The sequence below is a fragment of the Rhipicephalus sanguineus genome, chromosome 5 (genome assembly GCF_013339695.2).
Source record: "Rhipicephalus sanguineus isolate Rsan-2018 chromosome 5, BIME_Rsan_1.4, whole genome shotgun sequence".
NCBI classification, from domain to species: domain Eukaryota; kingdom Metazoa; phylum Arthropoda; class Arachnida; order Ixodida; family Ixodidae; genus Rhipicephalus; species Rhipicephalus sanguineus.
Window position 1 is genome coordinate 8990083 of NC_051180.1, and position 25844 is coordinate 9015926.

Sequence of the window (25844 nt, forward strand, 5' to 3'; positions counted from 1 at the left end):
CGAAATCAACGAGGCATTCCCCATTAACAAAAATTGTGATTCTTGTATCTCATTTACATCCATCAGCCTAATGGCTTGTGAAATCAACTTTCTTGGACATTTTTGCACACAACGGTGACACCATGGATGCGCACGCATGTGGTTCTTTTGGGATATTTATTTTATTCCTTCCAGTTTGCAATAAGTTGGTGGTTCCGCGCCTGTGGTGTTTCTTGCCTTGTGCTTCTGTTTTTTGCGCTGTCTTAAAAATACGCTTGCGTGAATGGTGCACAAACGGCCACATTCAGCACCAAATGCGGTCGTGCGTGACGCAACAGTGGCGTGACATGCATGATTGAGTAGTAGCCTAATACATCTCCGCAAGAACGCCGAAGGAAGGAGCGTGACAATTAGTCACGCATTGGTAATCTTAACGTGTCATGAGCTATGCAAGTTTATGCACTGCTGATTAACTCGTCACACCTCAATTGTTTAGACAAGTGTACTAAGTTCGCTGATCATTCCCGTACTCGTAGCTTTCACATACTAAACCTTTCAACATTTCATACTAGAACAGACATGTTCAAACAATTTTTTCCTGTCGTAAATAGAACGTTGAAATACCTGGAGATGTTCGTGCATTGCCATTTTGTGTTTTTTTGTCTTCAAATGTATGATGTTTTAGCCCCATTCCTGCAATGGCCCCGGTGGGGCTGCAGTATGCAAAAATAAAACAAAAATAAAAAAGCATAAGTGCTGACAGCAGCAGGTAATGCTACTGAAGTCATCACACGGGCGGCACTTCGCGAACGGCAACATCACCACCTCCACTGAGCTTAGTACGCCTTTTATGCAGTTTTATAGCATTCGATCGACCCTTTCCTGGGTCATCTTCGACAGAAACAGTTGTGTGATCTTCGAAATGAGTCGTGTACCGAGCAGATCGAGTGCGCTAAAAATAAGGCTCAATCGCGTGACACACTTCGTGACGAATGCCGATTTGAGCGCCGTCGCGGTGAGGTGCCACCGCGGGCGGTTCAGGTGTGGCGTGCGGACGACCACTGCGGATGGGGCGGCGATGGGCTGCGCAGCGCTGAAGGTGCCGTGCGGCGCTCGTCGCCGACGCACCGGTCCGACGGTCGACTTGGTCGTCGGCAGCGCAGTACGAGCAGCGGTTGCCTCGCTTTCCGAGAAGAGGCTTATCCTTGTATTTGGTAAGCCGCATTGCTGGGGTTTTCCTTTAACAAAACCGGCACGCCGTTGTCGCGGACTTTCGACCACCCAGGGTTCTTTAACGTGCTCCTCAAACTAAATACACGGGTGAAGTCGAGGCTCGTGATCTCGTCTGGTCGGGATTCATCTTTGGTGAAAATATTAAAAGACGCCGACCAAGGCGAAAATATATTTACTTACGTTTCGGCTCCCACGCGCGAGCCTTGTTCTCATGAACTGCCTCTTTTTGAGGTAGTTCATCATTCTCGGTCCCTGTAATGCGCTGCTCCGTGTAAAGAATCCGAACCAACTAGCCTGGCAACGTGTCCTTGCAAATTATGAAGAAATCTCCCGTGCGAGAGCCGAAATGCCAGTGAATATCTTTTCACTTTGGTCGGCGTTTTTCAAAGTTTTCGCCAATAAATACGCGGGTGTTCTTCGCATTCCGGCCCCATCGAAATGCGGCCGCAGTGGAGCAGAGTTCGAGTCGTTCATTCGTCATTGTACTTACATACTATAATGAAATTCATTCGAATGAGAAGAAAAACACGAAGAAAATGGCTTTCGATCGCCTTGGAATCGTCTTCTTAGGCAAAAGGGAGCGTGTGAGTTTTTGTTTTATTCATTTGTTTCTGTATTCCCGGTCTTCTAATGCTTTAGTTTCGGCCACCACTCCAGAGAGGGCGCTAGAGGTTCCACTTTAATGCTTTAAAATTCACATTTGCAGCGACCTTCTGGAAAGCTTTGCTGTAAAAAGCAAACATGAGCGACATTAGAGCTTTACGGTGATTTGCACGTAATGCAGAAATTCAACAACATATCATTAACGAAGTCGGCTGGACAATCGCAAAGAGCACTGGACAAATGGTAAGCTTTGTTTTTCCAGTCATGGATGTGTAAATATTGAAGGTTAGCGGCAACAACAACGACAACAACAGCAACAACAACGACAACGACAAAAAAAAAACAAACAAACTGATTCACAAGCATGCCGTTGCAACAGTCCGAATTAAGGTGTAAATATTGCCTGTCCTGTATACTGAAAAAAGTTGAATCCACGCACAGAACGCACTAATTTAATTGTATGTCTTTACAACACCGCCTTCCGATAAGGCTCGCCCTTCGAATCCTGAAAATGAGGAACATTTCGCGCTGGCTTGCGCACTGCACCATAGCACGGAAGATCACGACTTTTTCAAGGTTCGACATTTTCATGATAACACAAATAGCGATGTCACATTTCTATAAAATGTAGTGTGTTGCGGTGTGCAGAGCATTATCGGCATCCTTTGCCGTTGCAGTGATTAAAGGGACCGACAACTGATTTTTCTCGACCCAGTTTTTTGCGGCGTGGCAGGAAGCTCACCCTTCGTAGCGTTTGTAGCTGCAGTGGTTTATCCGAAAAGCACGTAGTTATTTTATAAGCAGCATTTTTCGACTTGAAAGGCTCCAAACACGCATGGAGGCTTGCTCCAGCAACGCTGAGAATTGATAGCGATGCCGCTAGTCCTTGTGAAAGCTGTCGTTGTTCTGCTTTCGCAGGAGTTTCGTACGCGCGAATAAACAGTGATTTAATTTACATTTGGTACACGGCTTGTATCTGTCACCTCATGTTTACTGCGGTGCAACGAAAAATACGAACGCTATAGCTAACTTGGTCTCAATTGCACAGGAGGTCCCGGGTCTCGCAAAGGTCAAATCGTGAATGACCTTGCGAACTGCTTCGGCTTCGAGATGGTCAGTGCTGAGAAGTTAATCCTGGCCTACTTTGCTCGTCACCTGCACCTGCATGAAGAGACATCAGGGCCCGTAGGGTCAACTCAGTCCGTCGAGGAAATGCTCAAGGTAAGTGCAGTCCATGAGGGGCGTTCTTTTATTCCACTTCCGGATACATCCTAACTGTCTGCCCGTTGCCGGTTTCCACGGCAAAGATTTCCAGTTGCGACACCACACGAGACGCATTTCTGACGCATTGTGGCGTCGCGTCGTACGGGACCGGCGCACACAATGAGGCCAAGTGGAAAAAGCGAATTTTTTTTTCACAATGTCATTTTCTTTTGTTTTTGGTCATGTTAAATGCGCAATCATCATTTTGCTGCACAAAGTTTCTGTCTACGCAGTTTCTTTCCAAAGATACAAGCAAAAATGTTAGACCACCCGTCATCTACGAAACCGAAACTGAAAGTGCCAGTTTTGTGTGCGTCATAAAATTAGCTTGATATTTAGTACTTTGTTGGTTATTTAACAATCATGTCAGGTGCGAACATGTAATAATGCTCTAATAGCATTGTAAACCCATCATTTTTATCATAAAAGTAATAAACTTTCTCTCCAGGTGGACGCGCAACGTCGTACACCTCGAGGAAACGTATGTGAGCCTGTAAATAATTAAATTTGCTTTGTATGATGCGTCATTTTAATACTGGCAACAGAAGCACATTTGATATTTTTAATCAAGTTGGCTTCGAGCCTAGCCTCTACACTGCAAAAACTTGCCTCAGAAACGATCGGCACCGCATCGCGAAAGGGTCCTATCACGGCACTGATGCTGCAAAGCAAGCTAGGAGAGAAAAGGGGATTTGCCGCTTGAGCAATGGCACACAAGAGTAAGGTCCAGGATGGAACTAGCTGCAAATATCGATGATTTTAGGGCTATTGGTCACCTATGTGTAAGCGCTGCACATGTTTCAAATCTTTTTTGTTGATTTTCTCAGAACTAACATTTTTGCTATTTTTCCGTACGCGAACATTCATAACATTTTGCTAATAAAGGTTTTTCATTAAAACTTGGCACACTTCCTTATCACATTAGTGGGTGTGCAATGAACTTCAATAAGCAAAATCGTGCCACCAGATTTAATATGGCTGCCTGTTATACAAAGGTGCCCCTAGTGTTAGTGCATACTTTTCTGGCTATTTAATCACTATAGTTTTTGGCATTCATCTGATCTCATTCTTTGACGGGGTGCCACAACCAGCTTTCGTAGACTTGTCCGCCATTTTCACGCCCAGCTCGCATGTCGGGTCATGGCAGTAGTTGGCAGTGATTTGTTGCGGGTGTCAGTTCGGCGTTGGCCGAGTGTTGCCGCGCGAAATTCCGGGCTGATGTGGCGCTACAAACACACACCATTGAGCGTGCGTTATCGTATTGTCCTTGATGCTTGAATGTGTGTTTGCTGCGCAGGCGCGGATTTAGGGTACTTACGTATGTGGTTCGTGTAAAATAAAGCAGTTGTGAGTGGCGCTCTGTCCCGTCGTCTGCTGTTGTGGTGTGTGCGTGTGTGCTCTTAGCGCCTAAAGCAGTTATAACACGAACAGATACCAACTTGCCCGGCAGGAAGGGACCCTGAAACGTTTTTGACAATATTGTACAACCGCATTGAACCGTTAAAGTGCGAAGGATCATTTGCAGCCCAATTTAAGCTCTCTGCGTCAAGCGTCCCCACAGATCGCAGCGGCGCAGCCGGACAAGTTTTCAACTTCAAGCTTCCATTATATACATAGCATTTTTCCAGTATACGTGGCAGCGGCGACCGATCTGATTGGATCTTGGGACGTTAAGCCCCAGATAATATTATTAATTATCTGATTGGATATGTCCACTCTATACGTCACTGAACCTCCGGTGGGCAGCGAGCGTCGTCTGCCTGTGTTACAACGCGCTCCGTGTTGATGTGAGCGGCGCGACAGTGTTTATCTCGAGGTTTCTTTTGTAGGACATACGCCATGAGCTGCCCAAGCTACGTTGTGTGCTGCAAATGTAGAGGTTGGTGACTCGTAAAGCTGCGACAAGGCAATTAACTGGCGAGCGGAGCCACTTCAGCTCGTTGGTGCAGCGAGCTGTCCGATCAACGCCAGGATCCACGCGTTTGCGGCTTCACCCATGAAGACGCAATCACATTGCCCGAGTTTACGCTTAGCGGTGATCATTCTCGAATACCTTTTGTAGCGTTAGCTACACTTGCCTAGCCGGAGCCGATTTCGCGTGGATGGTCATGAGCCGTGCTGAGCATGCGTGAGGATCAGTGATGTCACACAGCTGGGTCACCGGAGCTGGCATCTCACGCGCTCTCTGACACCGCCGCGAGCGGCTCGCCGCTGCTGGTCTGCGCTTTCGGGAGGAGTGGCCTCGTAGGCGCGGCAGACACGCTGGCGCCGGCGCACGCGCAGACTCCGCCACCGCCGCGCGCTGCTCGCCGCTGCTGGTCTGCGCTGCATTCGAGAGGAGTGACGTCGTAGCCATAGATACAGTGGCGCCGGCGCGCGCGCAGCTATTCGCCTTCGCTGTGCAGTCGCCGTCTGACACTGCGCTGGGGCCGCTTGATAGCGCCTCTGACTGGCGTTTGCAGGCGGGTAACGCCATGGAGAAGGAGAGCGCAAATGCTGCTCGACGGCGCAGAAGAGCCGAGAAGCTTATCTCATCGCTGAACCGCAATTAGCGGTTCAGCGTACGAAGAATGAACAGAAGAATGCTAATAATCCTAGACAATCTGGAAAGCTAAGAATATTCAGCTGAACCTTTGCGAACGCTACGTATATCCTGACATAGCCGAGCTAAGCCACTGCAATTTTTTGTCCGCATCCTTTTTGTCGTTTGCAATTGTCGGCGTACACGAGAATAAAATAAGAACGGCTGGTAGTCTTGCGGCACCTGTCGGAGCAGAACCGCTCCGTCTCCGCTGCCCGACGTTCGACGAGTTAAGGAGGCAAGGTAGTGCTGAGAATGATGATAACATATCATTGCCCGTAGCTACCTTGATACAAGGTGCGTCGTTTAATTTATGGTGCCAATGATTTAATAATGTTGTAGCCTAAACGCTGACAAAATTTCAGAAAGCAGTTTCAAGGTCCCTTTAAGGGGACATCATGCAGCAGGCCCGAGAACAGCATCATGTGATCCGTGCCTAAATTCAACCGACTGTCAAGGGGGACGAGAACCTTGTGAGCCTGTGGCTTCTACTGGAACTGCTGGGCCAGGAACTGGATTCGCGCTGGCGACCAGGCATTGTGTTTCTCGCCGATCCGGTGCCAAACCTGCGATACATGCTGCCCAGCAAACGCCAAATGCGACGCTGCCAACGTGACATGCAGCTCTTCGAGAAACAGGCATGTATAACGGCATGCATTTGGCTTGTTTTGCCTGCCATACCGGTTGTGGCACACGATGCACAAGCTGTTAGGAGAGTATACTTGCGCTGTGAAATTCAAGGCATCTTGTTCGAGGAACTTGGCTAAGCGACTGCACGAGGTGTTTCATTGGCAAGTTGTGAGGTTGGCTCGGTCTGCATAAGAGCATGCCTAACAAGTGCTTAGAATACACATGTATAAAACTGAGCGATTACAACTTACATAAACAAATATTGCTGTCATAAGAGTAACTACATACTTGCAACGTGCAGCTGAAATTTTAGCAGGAGATAAATGAGAACACTTGGAATTGGCTTTAAACTTGCCTGTCCAATGTGTCGTCATACATCCTTCGTCCACACAACCTTGGTTGTATACACACAATGCTGCGTAATTGTACTGAAGTCGAGCGTTTTATCAGAGTCGGCGTGAAAATGGCATGCAAGTTTCCAGCGATGAATTTTGTCGCTGAGCAGCTAAAACACTGCTTCAATTCATGCACAACGCAGGCCTTGCAGCACACATATAACACACATACATGTGCACATTGAACATTGTCTTACAGGGAGACTAAAAAGAAAAACGATTTTAACGCGAGAGCGTTAAAGAGCTCGTTTCGCAGTAATTGTGGTGTCGGCGTCGTTGGTTGTGCGCGAAAAAAACGGCGCTTTCCGTGGGTGGAAATGCAAGAAAGATGCAAATAAAGAAATAATAAAAAAATCTTGGGTTTGAGTCGGAATCGAACCCAGGAATTTCGCGGGGCAAACTGCCACAGAGCCACGCCCGTGTTCAGAAACAAACAAACAAAAAAAAACACTATATGAATGTCATGTAACGGGAGGAGTCCCAATAACACGTGTAATATTGCGTAGCAGAAGCGTAGAATCACACCAGGCGTGAAAACATATGAATTGCACAATGAGCGATTTGTTTAAAGGACCACCAATTACAAAGCGCACGGGCATAATTAATTATCATTATCAACATCGTCAACAACGTGTGCAGCTGCATGCGCAGGTGCTCGTGCTGCCGTACAAACGCGTAGTGGGTACCTAGCCAACTCGCCAAAGGAAGAATTATGTCGTTCGCAACTATACCTGCAGTAGACTTTCTAGGATATCTTGAGAAGGCAAATTTACAGGCGCACTTGCTCTTCTCGGGACCAAATAAAGTTCAGTTCAGTTCACAGACGTACCTTTCCTTGCGGCACGGTTTAGGTGTGAACCGAGAAGCGAGGCCAGGCTAGCGATTGAGGTGGTGGTGCGAACAGGGCCTGGTTACGCTATAGCGTTCTACTCTTGAAGGCGACGCTCAAGCGTCTTACAAGTTTCTTCTCGTGTTAGTAAATTCAACTTTCTCAATACCAAAAGCATGACTCTTGGCGCGAGAAGACGCATGGTGCGCGAGAAAACTCTCAGAGAGGAAGTACAGGTAGCGACGCCACGTTAAAGTTCTCGCAACAACTTGCGGTGACGTTACAGATTTTGATAGAGTATACTGGAGCTTAATCGGTGAAAATGACCTACAGTGTCATCTGAGGGAATCAGAGATTTTCGCCACCAAGCTTGAGGAAATTTAGTTGAGCCAATGTGGTCTAAATACGAAAGAAGAAACACTTTGAAATGCGCGGCGTCACACTGGCATTCATGAACAGAGATTTCGGTGCGATATCTAAAATTGAAATTTTAACTTTCTCTTCCAATAGTAAACCTCTCATGGTGAAATTAATGAAAGTAGAGTTTTCAAAGAATAATTTCTGCACTCTAGTGTCCCTTTAAGGACAAGTCTCTCCATAAAGAAAAAGAAAAGCGACGCTCACAAGCGTCAAATTGTGAATAGGGAATAATTGTGGATAAATGTGCTTCGACTGCGCAGTGGCCGTGCCTATTCGCTCTAAGTCTGTGCGTACCGGAGTCGCGGCTGTGTCCACCAGCCTCTCGTTCCCGCGCACCGAAACTGGGTGACGAGAAGGACATCGCAAAGACAAAGGTAGACACATCTTTTGCTGCTTTCGTAAAACGTGCATCATTTGCGGCATAGGTTCTCGAAAGGGAAACCAACACCGCAATAATTGCACTTTGTCGAGGTTAAATAACTTTTAGCTTCTCGCGTCCGTCTTTGCTTCCGTATTCATTTTCTGAAGAAAAACAGCGCAAAAAAAAAAAAACGAAGACAAGAAAGAAAGAGGACAGAGGGCTGTTGCTCTGTGTCTTCTTGGAACTGAATTCTTCTGCTGAATTCTGAACTGAATTCTTGGAACTGAATTCTTCTTGCTCTGTGTCTTCTTAAAACGCAGAGACTTTCCTCTCTTTCTTCCTTTCCCTTTTTTGTGCGCTGTTTTCCTTCAGAAAATGAATACGCATCAGTCAACCCTGCTTAATGTTTTGTTACAATCTGCTCCCCTATCTTCGTTTTCCCGCCTTGGTAGCTCAACGGCTAAGGTGTCCCGCTGCTAAGCTCGAATGCGTGGGTTCAATTCCCGGCCACGGCGGCCGCATTTAAATGGGGGAGAAAGGCAAAAAAAAAGGAAAAAAAAAGCCCGTGTACTCAGATTTACGTGCACAGTATAAAAAGAAACGCAGTAGGTCAAAATCATTCCACAGTACTTCACTACGACGCGCTTCATAATCACATCGTGGTTCTAGCGCGTAAAACCACACTGTGGTAGTAATCAGTAATTAATTTTTTAAATCTTCACGTTCTCTTTAGTTTCCTACTAAACGCCATGACCATTATGTATTGTCATCGTCCTTATCTCTGTTACGTCAAGCTAAAAAATCACAGCATATCCACGGAGTGAATGATGATGAGTGGGCGAAGCTGCGGAGGTTCATCGGTAAACCGTGAATCTTCCGTGAATTCTGCCCAGTACATCATCACCGACGTGAGATCGGGCGCGTTTATACTAAAGGTTCGATGAGTTATGACGACTTGCAGCTCACTTTAATTTTACATGTACGCTGTGAATTTTCATTGTTTAGAAAACCATTGCTTTAGAAAACATCTGGCGTCTTTCGTTAAGCAGCTGGCGCCTTTTCGTTTTGCTTTAGAAACATCTGGCGTTCTTTCGTTTTGCTTTTACAGAACATCTGGCGTCTTTCGTTGGTTTATTTCATCAATCAACGGCGTTTTGAACAAAATTTTTATTGTTTAATCACGCACAGGAGAAATCTCACCAGGCACTACCTTGGAGGTAAAGAATGGCTGCTAATGGGAATGAGAGACAGAAGAAGTCGGCTTTTAGCTAACGCTGCGAATTTTTTATTGTTCAACAACGCACAGGAAAAATCTCCCACCGGCACCACCTTGGAGGTCAAAGCGTAAGACTGGTTACTCACTACGACTACGACTACGAGGGACGAACGGGTGCCGCCTTAAGGAGCTTCGCCCCTAAAAAATCACAGCATATCCACGGAGTGAATGATGATGAGTGGGCGAAGCTGCGGAGGTTCATCGGTAAACCGTGAATCTTCCGTGAATTCTGCCCAGTACATCATCACCGACGTGAGATCGGGCGCGTTTATACTAAAGGTTCGATGAGTTATGACGACTTGCAGCTCACTTTAATTTTACATGTACGCTGTGAATTTTCATTGTTTAGAAAATCATTGCTTTAGAAAACATCTGGCGTCTTTCGTTAAGCAGCTGGCGTATTTTCGTTTTGCTTTAGAAACATCTGGCGTTCTTTCGTTTTTCTTTTACAAAACATCTGGCGTCTTTCGTTGGTTTATTTCATCAATCAACGGCGTTTTGAACAAAATTTTTATTGTTTAATCACGCACAGGAGAAATCTCACCAGGCACTACCTTGGAGGTAAAGAATGGCTGCTAATGGGAATGAGAGACAGAAGAAGTCGACTTTTAGCTAACGCTGCGAATTTTTTATTGTTCAACAAAGCACAGGAAAAATCTCCCACCGGCACCACCTTGGAGGTCAAAGCGTAAGACTGGTTACGCACTACGACTACGACTACTACGACTACGACTACGAGGGACGAACGGGTGCCGCCTTAAGGAGCTTCGCCCCTAAAATATATCCCAATTTCCACTTTTTTCAGAAGCTCCTAAAGTGTTGACGAAGCACGTACTGAAGGCTGAACTGGTTGTACGATGGACAGTGGCTGCTATTCTGGACACTGTCAAATTCCGCCATCTTGTCAGATTACGTAATGACGGCTTTTTAGGCCAATCGGAGAGGCCTTAGCAGCTCCAGGCCAATCAGACTTGTCCAATGGCGGAATTCGACAACATGGCGCAATTTGACAATGTCCAGAATAGTAGGCAGTAAGAATAAGGAGTGTGTTGTGTTTCGTTAGTTACAATTTTAAGAGCGACTGATGCTGGCCTGTGCAACCAGGAATAATCTTGTACACGCACACAGAATATGTCTACTGAAGGGTGCCCGTCGCACTTTAAAACTGGCCAGTCTGTTGGCCCTTCAAAAGCTGGGGGTCGCGTGACCTGAGCAGAAACGTCACGTGTGGGGCCGATAACCTACACCGTGCTGCTTCGCACTGCTTCGCCAGCATCACTACTGGCAGGCAAGGATGGACAGCGACATGCCGTTATGCCAATGACGTCACACGAGACGTTTCTGCTCAGGTCACTTGACCCCGAGATATTGAGGGGCACTCGCTCCCGTTTGAAACACTGCACGCGTGCATAATGCAGCGCATGCGCGCTCAGCCAGTATTTTGGTCCAGCTTGTCTGTATTAAGGCGAACGTCTTATGTGACTAGTGAGTGAACGAATTCGGCGTTCGGCGTTGACAACTTGAATGGCGCCAAAAGTCAAGTGCGGCGCATACCCGCATACCCCGGGTAAAAATCAAACTGAGCTAAAGGTGAATAAAATGCGAATTAAAGGGAATTAAAGCAGCAAGTGTATTCCAAGTGATTAGAAGTAATCAAAGAGTGCATAAGAATCACATTATCAAGGCGAATTACATGTGAACCACACGTCAGTTCTGATTAATTAAAGGTGCCTCATATGTGAATTAGCACTGAATCAAGTGTAAAGTGATTTGAGGTGAATCAAGTGATATCAATTGACAGCGAATCACTCAAGCGTTGAAGTAAATTAAAGTGAATTAAAGGTCATTTATATGTTTGAGTTAACAGTGAATCAAACGTGGGAGCATAGGGTTTGTCCTGTGCTGTCCTTAGCATTAGCTGAAGGGATAGTCAATTTCTATATCTCATTTGCTGTGGTTTTGTCGCAAGTATGAGCTGTGTTCTCGCAGAAGCGGTACCAGGAGTACACGGAGACCGTGCACGAGTTGCTGCAGTACTTCAGGGATGCCAACCGGCTCGTTGCAGCCGACGTGCCACACGACGCAAGCCTCGTTTCCGAGGAACTGGTCAAATTCCTGGATTCACTCGGATTCGTTCCTCGCTGCACTCTCGACCCAAACGTCGTCTTCTTACCCGGTATCGCAACGGTGTATCACTTGACAGACGCTTGCCGTATCACGAGCACTCAAATGATTGTCATAATATCGCTCGGTTTTTTTTTTTACACGCGCTTGTCACTAATTTCATTGATGTTTCATCAAAGCTGTTTCCATAAGCAACCGGGACAGAGAAGAAGATTGGATAGTACCCCAGCTGTAAGAGGCGACGGTGAGAGAGATGATTATTTTATGTGCAAGTAACTTCCCGATTTAGTCCAGAAGAGTTTCACCTGGTCAGAGAAATGTGTTGTTGTGAAACAGCTCAATGACAAGCGACAAAGCACAGATATTATTTCTCCTCTTCGCGCCCAAGTTGAACTTGTACCAACAAGCCCAGCTTAGCACCCTACTTAAGATTATTTAGTTGTTTCATTCCTAACATTATTTTGAAAATTTATTTAGTAGGCAAAACACGAGGAGCAATCTTTGAAATACATGAAATGCAATCTATGTAGACAGCTATCATCAGATTTTACTTTAAATTGGTGGCTTCTGCTAAAACAGTATCCAGACTGAAAATTTTGCCCACGCTTTGTCTTAAACACCATGAATCACTTTACAAAACCACGTAAGGTGTATACCAGTTCTTCAGAAAAAGATAAATTCATCTGACACCTAGGGACCAAGGTGAAAATCTTACAGTAACAGAACTACTGCTGTTTCGGGAGTTGATAACGGAGTCAATTATTTTTCCCGTACGACCATTTTCCGATTCTCACGTGTATCTTAACTTTCTTGGAAGGCGGATGTGGAATTAGCCATGAGGCGCCAGTTCATTGTACTGTCGGAGGATGTTTGCGATCTTCCTCGGCAGTCGCGTACAGTAGCCATAATTTAAAACAGCGCAGGAGACGGAAGCACAAGACACAGAAGACCACAGGACAAGGCGCTGAACTAACAAATGACAGGTTTATTGCAAACCAGATGAAATATATACACACACAACCTCTTGCGTGCACATCCAACGCCATCATTATGTGCAAAATTGTTCAAGAGGGGTGATCTCACAATCTATTAGACTGACTGACGAAACTAAGATGCAAGGATCCTGATTCTAGTTAATGTGTAATGCCTCGATGATTTCGCTTGCGTTTTGTCCACGTGTCTGAAGATGACATTCGTTTCTTCAAAACTTAGCTTACAACCACACGTACGACAATGAGAAGGCAGATGCGAAGACCCTTTAAGTTTTTATTATGCCGACGCAACCTTTCGCTGAGGCATGCGGCAGTTTGGCCAATATACACATTTCTTGCCACAAGATAGTGGAGTGCTGTAAACAAAGCAAGCAAAAGAAGCAAATCTGTTACGGTGATTCACTGAGCACACCTTCCCTCCCGTTGTCCATCGCAGCAGCACAGTCCCCCCTCACCAGAAAAAGTAACATTCACATCATATTCCTTGGCAGTCTTTTTAAGGCGACGGAAAAACGCATGCACATATGGTATAACCGCTCAATTCTTTGACTTAGCATTTGAGCAGGTTCTTACTCTAGGTGTCGACAGCTTCAAGGATTGGTGCAGCCTATTACATACGCTGGATAAAGTAGAGTCTGGGAAGATAGCACGTTTTAAGCGATGTGCTTGTTGTTCCTGGAAGCTACGCGTCATTTTGTAGTGGCACGGCTTGCTTAGGGCCGAGTTTAGGGTATTAGAGGCAATACCATTTTTTACAATCTTGGATTGGCCAGAACAGTAGCTCAGCAGTGATTTTTTAGATCAAGGAGAATAACACCAGCATACATGCATTGGTTCAAAAACATGCATAAATCTAAAAACTGAATACAGCTATCGTTCGGCAACTCGCATTTGAACGTTAAACCAAAGGACTGATCGTTAAAAAACTTCATCACGTCATTAAGAAGAGAATTGCTATCATTAGGTAGAAAAATGACAAAGTCATCAACGTAGCGAAAAATAGTTTTGACCAACCCTTGCACCTTACTTGCTATTGCGCGATCCACAGCCGACAGGATTATATCGTTACTTTCGAACCTATAAATATACCAGACCAGGCCCATAGCCAGGAACTTTTTTCGGGAGGTGGAAGGGGGGGGGGGGGGGTTACTTGCTGAAAAAACAAACAAACATATTTTCATTACTTATTTACGGAAAAACGTCACCCTTCCTCAAATCTTCGAAAGGGGGGGGGGGGGGGGGGCGAATATTAATTTTGTTAATATTCTTCCTTCTTTTAGAACAGTTATAGTGATGCGTGTGTTATTAGAGGCCGTTCAATAGGTGGATAGCAAAACGGCGCGTCATCTGCTACGGTACATCCGGTTCGAGGCATATCTCTTCGCTGCTTCAAGGCGCCTGCTGTTTAGTGTAATCGGGAAGGAAACGCGCACTTCTGCGGCGCGTTTGTTACCGGTTGTCCAGTGATTGTGTTCTTGGAATCTTTTGCGAATGGATACGTGATATTTCGCATTTTAGAGAAACAAGCGAGAAGTGGAAATGGGCAAACACGGGGAACGGTGAGCTGTGGGTCTCAAGCGCAACGTGCGAGTACAGATGTACGGTTATGCTTTAAAACACGCAGTAATATTTTGCAGAATCAGCTTCGTTTAGTGTATTCGAGCTCAAACGGCGGCTGCCTCAGAATCACTTACGCATATGAGCACATGGTGCCAAATGTCAACATACGTACGCTCCAAAATCGCTTGAACTTCCGACAAGAGTACGCCTGCCCGATCAAGTACGCCGATACAGTAAACTTGCATTGAATATACTGCATTGCCTACTTTCTGTGAAATTTATGAAAACTGCTGAGCGTGTAAAAGGACAACGTACGGAACAAAAACGCCGCTCAGTTACTGGTATCGTAGTACGTAAAACGATCGAAGTTGGTTTTGAAGCAACCAGTTGCATGGTATGGCGTCTCTAGCATTTCAGGAACTTGCAAGCGGGAAGTGTCCATACCATTTAGTGGAAATCTAAAGGCAAGTGTATGTTGAGCGCGAAGAATTTCGCACGCATTGATCGAAACACAATGTTCGAGTGCGCGAGGGAACGACATCTCGTGTAAAGGAAGATTCAGAGGCGTAAAAGAAAAGCGACAAAGCTGCGAGAGTTGTTTACGCTTTGCGCAAGAAACGTTTTACTATTGCCATTCACTATACGAACCCGAGATGGTATCTTTTCAACACAAAAGTAAACAAATAATTTTACGATTTAGCAACAGGAAAACAGATTGGGCGGATATTTCATTATTATGTGCAACAAACATTTATATGCCACAAAATATGCGCGAAAACGCCCTTTGCGGCGAAACAACATGCATATGTGGGGAGGTGCACGCCACGTGAATGAGGACATGACCATTCGCACCTTTATAACTATTCCGTAGTGATTGCACTTGTTATTCAACTGAGCTGCACATACTCCCAAGTGTTATGCAGTAATTTGTGAGAAAAAGGGACCGAGATTGCAAGATGGAACACACAGAAAGCGACGGCACTAGCAACAGCGCCCGTTCGGCGGCACGGCGTCTCGAACTGGAAGTCGATGCAGACGGGCGCCGTAGCCCAGAATCCTTTGCGAGAGCCACGTTTTTGCTATCCACCTATTACCACGCAGTGGCTAAGGGCAAACGGCGACACAGTCGATCGAGTGCCATTATCCACGGCAGTCCAAAGCAAGGTGCTGGATCACTGGCTGGTTCCCCAGGTGAGTGCGTGTGGTGGTCTATTGTCCTTGCCATCTAATCTCTATTTTGGATAATTCTCTAGAGTGCCGGTGGACTTACCTTCAACCTTTGTACTAAAGGACATGCCAGGCTAAACTGCTGCGTAAAACACTAGGCACAGATCAGGCACGTAGCCAGGATTTTTTTTCGGGAGGGGCCCAAGGCCTAATTGTTCGAAAGAAAGTCTTTCCATGGCAAAAAGAAAAAAAGTTGCCCGGGAATATAGAAGGCCGGAGGAATTTCGGGGGGGGGGGGGGAGTCCCCCCCCCCCTTGCCTACGTGCCTGGCACAGATAAATTACTAAGTCACCAAAAGTGGTAGGAAAGCAAGAAGAAACAAACAACTGACCAATGAAAGGCTTACAGAACAACAAAGCTTAGTGCTGTTGAACAGATGCTACTATAAACAATGAGAGGCTGTCTGCTCGTAGCATATTTTACTTTCAAATTCGAGAATTTCTTTATCCAAGATTACCGTCCACTGGGCGTGACTAAATGTGCGGTAAGAATAGTCATATCTGAGGCGCGCCACAATGGGTTTGTTACGACCGCATTGTACCTGAAATCTGCAAAATGATTTTCATTCACAGCGCTCGATCACTTCTTTATGTCACTACGAAAAATTCACCGATTCCCACGTCTGGGCTTGCACAGTTATTTTTGTACATTTCATGCTGGAGGCCACCGTGCTGGAAAGTACAAAAATCACCCTGGCTACGAGTGGCGCTGGCTAACACTCCCAGGGATTGCACGTACAGAAATACCCAACGAAGTGGACGGGGATGCGCTTTCCGTTGTAGCTCAATTGGTAGAGCATCGGACGCATTACTCAAAGGTTGTGGGTTCGGATCCCACCATGCAATTTCTCGCTACATTAATTAATTTCAATTTACGTCAGTATGACTACACTACAGGTAAAGACGACAAATAATGTCCCCCATGCTTTCCCTGGCCTAACTGCCTGCTGAATTCGTTTGGTTGGGCTTGACAGAGAAATGAGCCCCTCGAATGAATGAATGAATAAACTTTAAGTGATGTCAGTTTGGCAGTTTCTTTCGGGCGGGGCGGGAGATAGCCCCTGTCCCGTCCCACCCTCCGTCGATGAAAAAAAAAATTCCTTTTACTTCCGTCAAAGCGAGGCATGGTATCTCTTTTTGAGGTAGGAATGCTGAAGATTTGCTTACGCACGTGTCTTCTAATCTAGCTATCTCACAGCGCTTTGCAATTTCTCTCTTCATCGTACTATACGCCTTATACGAAATAGAAGCTTTTTCAAATATCGGGATGCGGCCACGATCTCGGCAGTGAATACTCAAATAACTCGAGATTACTTTTGTGACGTTGTACGGATACAGCGACGTTATACTGAATGAAAGTAGCACTGTGTCCTTTCCTTTTTTTCCGCTATACTCATGAAGTCGCGCTTGCACACTACCTCTTGGCTGCCTGTCTTCGGGCAAACCATTCCGACGATACGCGTTAAACGATTGAGAAAACTTGCTCCCCCGCGAGGAATCGAATCCGCGATTATACGTAGAGCGGTGAGCGAGTGGCTTTCCTGGGCGTTATTTTGGGAAAGGGCACAACAGATTGCACTCGAGCAGCGCCCCCCTTGCCACATGCTCGCCCTGTGTGACTCACATCAACTGGCATGACAAAGGCTCATTCTCTTTCCTGACACGACTCGGTGACACTTGAGAATTAACAAAGTAATACGTCAAATGGATCAACGTACTAAATGGTATTCCAACACTGATGCATACAATTTTGCGAATGAATCACTTCAAGCATTTATAAAGGATAACAGCTCTCTCTATCAGAACAACAGCAAGAACAGGAAGTATCGTAGGGCTTGCCTTGACCGCATGTATAAGAGCGTTTAAACATGTGCAGTACTTTACTGTTCATCTCCGAATCGTTCTCAGGGGCACGGCAAAAGACACAATGGAAGTTCAAAGAAACCAATAAAAGGATTGATGTTTAAGCTCAACGGTGCATGTGTGAATTCTCTCACATTGACTTAGACAATCATTGTGAGATAAGCGCTACTGCAATCTTCTTTTTATTCAGTTGCAGTTAATCGGGCTGAACCTCAAGACTGCAAGTGTCTTGGCATCATTCACGCTGCCAACAAGGTAAGTTTCGCGGCTGAATGGTTTAATACAATGCACCCAGATCTAACATACAACGTCGCTAAGTCTCGAAGCTTTGTTAGTACGCCCGTAGGAGTTTAACAAAAATATCGTTAATAACATAATGTGCTGGCGTGTCTGTGCTGATGTTGAAGGGACTTTCCGTGTCAAGTAGGATGTATAGACTATTTACGTGTGCGTATGTGCCACCATCTTTAGCTGTTAATCTTGCCGTTTTGTATTTGTAGGAACCAAACGAGCGGTGCTACAGTAGACCCGTAAGCATGAAAACAGCTGTAACGAATGCACTCGACACTTCATCACTTTGCTAATTTGACATCACGAAAGATAAACTGAGAAGTCATCAGTATTGAAGCCGCAGATGGTGGCGCCCATGCATAAAGAATAAAATTAGTCTATAAGACAACAACTTAGTTTAAAAATCACAAGGAATTGAATGATTCTTATTTATGTGCTGCACTTGTTTTAGAGACCGCCAAAGAGACTTCACTTTTGTAATTGTCGCGTTTCCTTGAGTTTTTGCAATCGTCAGCTACACTTTTTCTTTAAGGCTTTAAATGCGTCATCAAACGGAAAGAGCGACCGTCAGCGGTGTCGGCGTCAACACGAAATGATGCATGAAATTATAATGCGATGACGCCACAATTACGTCACAGGTAGCCATAACTTGTGGCTTCATTATGACGTCATCACATGACATCGTCGGCCGATCCCCGAGGCGGAGGAGGAAAAAAAAATGAAGAGGATGGCTTTCGCCTTCAAGTCGTCTTAAGCGAATACATAACGGACCTTGTGAATTTTTCCACACTAAGGTTCCTCGTGAACGAAAGAAGGGGAGTAGATTTGTTTTTTTGTTATCACAACCTAAAGAAACCGACGGACAGTGACGCCAAGGTGGGTATTATGATACTGGGGCAGGACTGCTCCAAAAAGAATCAGACAGCAGGCCAGTTCACAAACACACGTCACACTTGTATTGCACCTTCCACGCTTGGACAAACACACACACTACGACATTCCTAATGTAAACCGCGCGAACTAAGCTAAGTGAATAAATGGAATGTCCGGCCTACAGTTCAGGTCGTCGGGGTAGTCGCCTGGGCCGTTGTTGGTGCCACGTCGCAACTTTTCAGTGGTGAAGTCGACATTGCTGCAGCGCCGTCACCTGCAGTGACGAAGACAGAGGCCGCAGGGTCGCCGCGTCGAGCTTGGGTGGTTCTGCGCCACGGTCGACGAACTGAAGCCGACAACACACGGGTTTTGGCAGTAGAGAGTTGTGCCCTTGAGCCCCAACAGTACGCCTCGGAAGCCCCACGCCAGCCCTTCTGTACCAGCGGGGCCAGGGCAGGTTCAGGAACCCGGCGCCAGCTCTCCCGCACGGTCGCCCAGCGGGGGAAGGAGCCTGCCGTCCTAGACCAGTCGTCTAGCGGAGCTATCCACTCTGCTGGTGGGAGTGTCGCAATGTGGCCCAGCGAGGTAGTCCTGCCTCGAACGACGAAGCTCGCGCGCTGCCGAAGGCACGAGTCATGCGCCCTCTTGTTCTTGTTCACCTATATCTGTGGCTCACACCCACTGTAGGGGATTGGCCAAGAATTGAGTGGTTTTACAAAATGTTGTGGAAATTTAGAATAAGAGAGGTTATAGAATAGAAATATTGCAAATCATATCTCACGAGCTGCCGCTGTCTTCCCCGTCGACACCGCACGGCACACTATTGTGATTTTTGGGTTTCTTTTTCTCGTGCGCGCACCACATATTATTACAAGTATAAGGGACATTTTTTGTAGTCTTTACCTGTAGTGCAGTAATTGTGACATAAATGGAACGGAATTAAAGTGGACGAAAAAGCAACTTCGCCGCCGGTATACGGACCGAACTTTCGGTTCCAAACTGGGAGTGTTCCACACTCGCTGCCACGACGCTGGCTCCCTGGTGTACAGTCACAGAAATACCCAGTAAAGTGGCAGGAGAGTGATTGCCGTCGTAGCTTAATAGGTAGAGCATCAGACGCGTTATCCGAAGGCGGTAGATTCGGTCCCTACAGGCGGCAAAGTCGCTTTTTCGTCCACAATAATTCCGTTCCATTTTTCTCGTATTTACCAGACTCCAGTTAAAGACTACAAATAATGTCTCCCATACTTTTCTTGTCTTAATTAGGCTTAGGTTACTCGTATAGTTCTGCAATGCTTGGCATAAGACTGGTGTCGATAAAGTATTGATTCATTTGCGTGTTTGATGGATGCATGTACATACGCATTACCTCTTGCTGTCCCCATCACCATCTTCATTACTCTTTTTCCCCCTTCCCCTTTTCCCCTGGGCAGACTAGCAGGCTAGAGCGCTTAAGCTCAAGCCGGCCTCTCTGCCTTCTAATAAATTCGCTCTATCTGATGGATGCATGCTTTATGTGAAATTTATGCGGAGTCGCTATTAAGCGGTTTCTCGTGTTCATCGTTGTGAAGTGCTGTCCACTGAAAATACGACGCTATAGAAATTAGTTTGGACTCACTTATTTATGCGGGAGATCTTGTGTTCGAACGCGAGAACAGAGCAATCAGTTTAGGGGGTTTAACGCCCCAATGTGACTCAGTTTGTGTGGCGCTGGGCTCCGGATAATTTCGGGCACCTGAGGTTCTTAAACATGGGCTTCTAGCACTCCACCTCCATAAATGCGAACGGGATCGAACCCGCGTCTTTCGGGTCATCAGCCGTGCACCGTAACCACTGAGCCACAGCGGCGGCAAGACAACAGGAAATAGCGTACAGTCGTCAGCAAGCTTAGCTCGAACGCTCCGCAGCGTGTCCTGAAACGGTTTGATTGACGCCAGCGCCGCGTAGCTTTGCATCCTGTTGCCCAGATGTTACCAATACATGCCGACATACTGTCCAAGTATACCGAGGTATTATCTCGGCAACAGTGCCCAGCACTTCGTGGCTGGCATCAGTCAAACCAGTTCAGGCCACGCTGCGGAGCGTTCGAATTACGCTTGCTGACGACTGTACATGTACTGTTGCACCCTACGGCCACCAGGCGGTGCAACGAACAGTGCCGTGCTAGAGTTACTGTATATGCTACATTTAGTTAGCATACCTAAAGGTGGCATATACAGTAAATCTATGCCGTGCTAGAGTGCCTCGATGTCCTCCTCGCCTGCCCCTCCGGTGGGCGAGGAGGACATCGAGGCACTCTATGCCGTGCCGCGGACGGCTCAAGCTTGAAATGCGACGACGATCTGGAGGAAAATGCCAAGCACACGTGACAATCATGTGTTGACTGACGGATTTTGCACTTCCCAAGGATCTTCAGGCTTTCTGCCAGAACGGTTTCACTCCCAAATTGTCAGTCTTGATGATAAGCGCACTGTCCATCGTCTCTGTCCCCGTTCTTGCCTTCAGTGTGTAAGCAGAAACTATTAACAGCCACCGACTAGCTCAGAGCACCGCTTTGATGTTAATACATGCGAAGGTCGTTATCACAAGAATTGGCGCTGATAGAGCAAGGTGAACGCAAGTTTACAAACAGAAAGCTCGCTCGGGTGGGGTGAAGTCGGGGGCGAAATGCTTGCTTGGCATGCACCTTGCATGCTTCAGTAACGGTGCATTCGATATCGAGTTGGTGGTGGCAACGTCTTTTAGGGCGAAAGCCCTGCGTGTCTTGAACGAAAAGCCGGAGTAAATGAAATGAAGCAAAAAAAAAAAATATCACGTGACCGTGCGAGCTGCGCGTCACATTTATTTAATGAGCGTCTCGTGAGAGCGTCGGGTTTCGCCTGTGCTCTCCTTAGCGTTCCGATTTCGACTTCTATTTTTTTTTTCGCCGAGTTACGGCGTATGGAGTGCTAATAAGTGTCGTAGAGAAACGCACTGTAGTAGTTCGGAGACTTTGCAAAAGAGGAGCGACCACGTGTGTTGCAGGAAGGGCAGCAGGGTCTTCTGGAGAGGCCGATGCGGCTGGCGAACCAGCCAAACCGGCGCTTTTACACCGTGTGCTGGGAGAAGCCGGCCGACGATGGCGACCGAAAAGAGCGTAAGGTGTGCCAACGAAGTTCCACTTTTAGTCGTTGTATTATGAAAGTCATCCCAGGAAGGAGGGAACCACCACTTTGTAGCTTGAAGCCTCAAGGAAATCCTTACGGATTTCCTTGTGGTCCATGAGCTTCGAGTTGTTGACGGATTCGCCCAGGCGCTGCCAATTGCTAGCTTCCAGGTTAGCTCAATTGTTAGAGCGACCGCCCCGGGAAGGCATTGGTCCCGGGTTCGATCCCCGGACTAGGACAAATTTTTCAACTAGGAGCTTTCCTTGCTGAGAAATCCGCATGGATTTCCTTGTGGCTTCGTGCTACAAGCTGGTGGTTGTCAATTATCCCTTTCGTAATTCCGCCACCTTGCGGGATTCCATAAAACCCATTTGCAATAATGACGATGACAATATGTTCTCACCAGTGTTTAGGCTGCTTTTCAAGCTCTTAATTTACGTTGTTGATAAAAAAAAAGAGTAAGTTTACGTAAAAAACATAAGAAGACAAAAAGTCAATAACGTTTCCCTCTACAGAAGCGGCTTTTCGTAGACCGAACTTGCGTTTGGAAAGTCGAAAATGAAATGTAAGCTCATGTAAAGAAACACAAAGACAATCACTGACGTTGCGCTTCAGCACATCGAGCGGCGATCAAGTGAAATATGAATATTCAAGGCACTTCTTTTCTGCATAAAAGGGCGCAACTGAGCGGGGTCGCCAGAAGAGCACCAAGCAAATCAATTTCAATTTCAATTTCAATTTCAATCAATTTTTATTTGGCATCCTTTGAAACGTGTCATTAGCATTTATGTTCATGTGTTCATTTGTATATACTTGTGAATATTGGCAACATTACGATGACAGCCGTCATGTTAGAGAAGAATAGCCGGAGTCACACATAGCCACAGACATCTGCTTAAACATATTAAAAAACCATTTATATTCGCTAATCACTCGTGTACCTTCGACTAACAATACCAGCTCACGAAATTGCGAGCCACTCCGAAACACCCCATTGAAATAATAATATGTTTGTTTCGGCTGCTATATCAATAATTATAGCTCCAACTTGGCAGAGAAAGCCAGTAATAAGTATAACAATATCCCAGTACAACACAGCCGCCGTGACACGAGCTCTTCTGAGAAACAGGCTATAGTCAATGCTGATAGTGTGAAGGATACAGCAGTACGACGCGAGCACATAAAAAATAAGCGCGCAGAAACGTCTCTGCATGTTTATTTACTGCACTAGCTTCTCTACGCATGCGCGGCGGAGTTCTACGAAATGCGTTTGTAATAAACTTCATTTGTATGTGCAGCCTCTGTGCGTTTATATTTTCTATGTGCTCGCGTCGTAACCTGCCGGAACCTTCACACTGTCATAATGTACCGACTGGCCCACAAAACCTTACTAGTCAATGCTGGTTCATTTCCTTTAAATGAGGAGTCGGCCATTACTGTTCTAAATGTAGCGCGCCTTTGAGGAGACATGAAGGTACACAAGCGCTCCTGCTTGTCTCTGTGCGGCATACGATTCAAAGTGCAATGCCTGGCGTAAATATTCCTTCTTTTCGATTCCTTGCTTACCGATCCCCTCTTACAAGCATCCGACCCCTTTGATTACGTGAGAAATCATAATATCTGGGCTCGAGGGCACATTGAGACATATGCCGGCGTTAGTGCTTGGTGTCATTCAATACGCGCTATTTTGTTGTTTTTGTTTTAAAGGGACCGACAACTGATTTTTCTCGACCCAGTTTTTTACGGCGCGACAGGAAGCTCACTCTTCGTAGTGTTTGTAGCTGCAGTGGTTTATCCGAAAGGCGCGTAGTTATTTTATAAGCAGTATTTTTCGATCTGAAAGGCTCCAAACACGCATGGAGGCTTGCTCCAGCAGCGCTGAGAATTGAGAGCGATGCCGCTAGCCCTAGTGAAAGCTGTCGTTGTTCTACTTTCGCAGGATGTTACTGTAACTATGCTTAACCACCTTTATTTTGAGCTTTCCAACCATTTTTGAAAATAGCAAGCTGTTACAATGGGATGTGTGCCTTTATACACCTTCCCGGTATTTGTACAGACTTGTGTGCGCCTGCGCTCAAGGTTGCCGGCGCCTGTGCCATGGATGGCTTGTCCCGGCGTCGTTACTCTCTCGATACACGAGCCAAGCCAAGTAATCGAAAACGTAATGTGAATATGCACGGCCGCACCGAGTAGCAGCGCGCGTCATTTCTGAGACGAAGTGTAGGTAGCAAAACTATGTCGCTCCAAAATCTTATCGACCTGGAAACTGCGTGCACGGTTGCATGAGCACGCTGAAAAGTTGCTCAAGACGCGCTGACGAGCATGGGATCATTACGTCACGCGAAGGCAGCGCCACTTTAATGCATACTGCTAACGCAGGCCTATATTGACATTATTATGGAGTAATACCTTTTAATATAAAGAAACGAACAATATTTCAATACTAACAAAAAATCGTCGACCGCGTACAGCAATAAACGGTCACGTGGCCGTCTTCATCGGATCATTCATATTTTTGCCACCAGAGGCGCCACATGTCATTTTTCGCGACTTTCAATTAAGAAATAAAAATATAAATCCATATCTCACGAAAAAAAACAGGGTTGGTTTGAGTCAGTGTGACGGACAATCTTTACATCAGTGGAGTCAACTCATTTCACATTCTGGGCAGTTATCGGTCCCTTTAAGACGTGTTTCGCATAAACTGCATACCGTAGAGTTTTGTTTTTTTCATTCGTTATTTTTCCTTTGCTTGGACACTGACTCGCGCGATGTCGCATGTCCGCTACTCCCAGAATGGATTTCCTAATGGTACGGACGATAAAAAACTTGTGTAACATGAAAAAAAAAAGCAATCTACGGCTCCTATAACACGCCAGTTGCTGACATTCTGTGATTGTGGGCAAGGCATCTCGTTGCTTCTAGATATACCTGAAGTGTTATTTTGTACCTTCGTGCCAGCATGATATGTTTTGTTAAAATACGACAGGTGCTGTTCAGCGGCGTTGAGAAACTCGTCGGGGACAAAGCCACACGCTCCGTAGGCACAGCGCTGGGCGAGACGTACCTGTTTCCCGAAGACACGGACTGGAATGCGTGTCGGCAGGTGGCGCTCTTGTGCTCGAAGCACCTGCACTGGCAGTGTACCGATCAACGAAATGGAGCAGACGCTAATCAGCCATTTTCGTCGGACACATAAGTTGACTCTGTCTTCAGATAAGACTCTAATGCCATATTATCGGGCGCAGACGAGAGTTATTGTAGATTGAAATAGAGGAACGTTTTACGCGGGATCCACGTGATTCTTTACAGGATTCATATTCCAGATGACGTGCTGCACAACCGGCCTCATCTCGTCAGCCTCAACCCGCCCCCCCCCCCCCCCATACACACACACACACACACACACACGCGCGCGCGCGCGAAGCACGACACGAAGGAAATAGTGAGAGAGCAGGCTGACAACTGCCACCTGGAGGGGAACAACTCCTACGTACTCTTTCGGGAGGAGGGCAGGGATAGATGAGAGCAAAATAGAAGGAGAGAGAGAGAAAAAGAAGATAACAAGAAAACGAAACAAATGATGACTACTCGGACAAATATAAGTAAAAACACGAAAAAAAAAAGAAAATAAAGAGGTTGAAGCCATTGCACTCTGACGGCCGCACTGCCTCCTCGGTCTGCTCTCGTCGGCATGCTGCACAAGCGCGTGCAAGTTTTACGGCATACTACTCAACAACATATTCATCGTTTTGATAAGGACTCAAGGTGCAACTCGAGTGCCGATACAGTAGCGGCTACAGATTGTGAGCAAGAAATGTCAGCAATATTAATGATAAAGAAGCTTTCGTTTCATTTTAGCAGGATATTCGCACCATACTGCCCCTTCGCCCTTTATTCTGTGTACAATATGTATGGTGCCATTTATAATAAACGAGTAAATTGTTTGCAAACTTAGCAAAAGGAGCCACCTTAATCGCGCTTAAGTAGCTTCGCAACATTAAAGTGTGTGTGTTCAGATACATATACTGCTGCTGCTAACATGTATACAAATACTTTAAACGATTGTTTGTGTATTTGGAATGCAGAGCTTACGAGAAAATTAGATAAGGCTTTAGACATTGTCGTTTCCGGCGTAAGGAAGAGGATTGGTTTTCAACATAACAGAGTCTACGTCTACCTCTAGCGCATAACACATG

The 25844-nt window shown here is 46.1% G+C and overlaps 1 protein-coding gene across 1 annotated transcript; it reads left to right on the forward strand.

The window, feature by feature from the left end:
• Positions 1 to 1057: 1057 nt before the first annotated feature.
• On the forward strand, positions 1058 to 24980 carry LOC119393091 (uncharacterized). The gene is made up of 9 exons (XM_049415855.1): positions 1058 to 1193; positions 2864 to 3036; positions 6118 to 6297; positions 8194 to 8307; positions 11560 to 11746; positions 15348 to 15437; positions 17499 to 17590; positions 21524 to 21640; positions 24635 to 24980. The coding sequence occupies exons 1-9, from the start codon at positions 1058 to 1060 to the stop codon at positions 24842 to 24844; spliced, it is 1299 nt and encodes a 432-aa protein (XP_049271812.1). The 3' UTR covers positions 24845 to 24980.
• Positions 24981 to 25844: the final 864 nt, after the last annotated feature.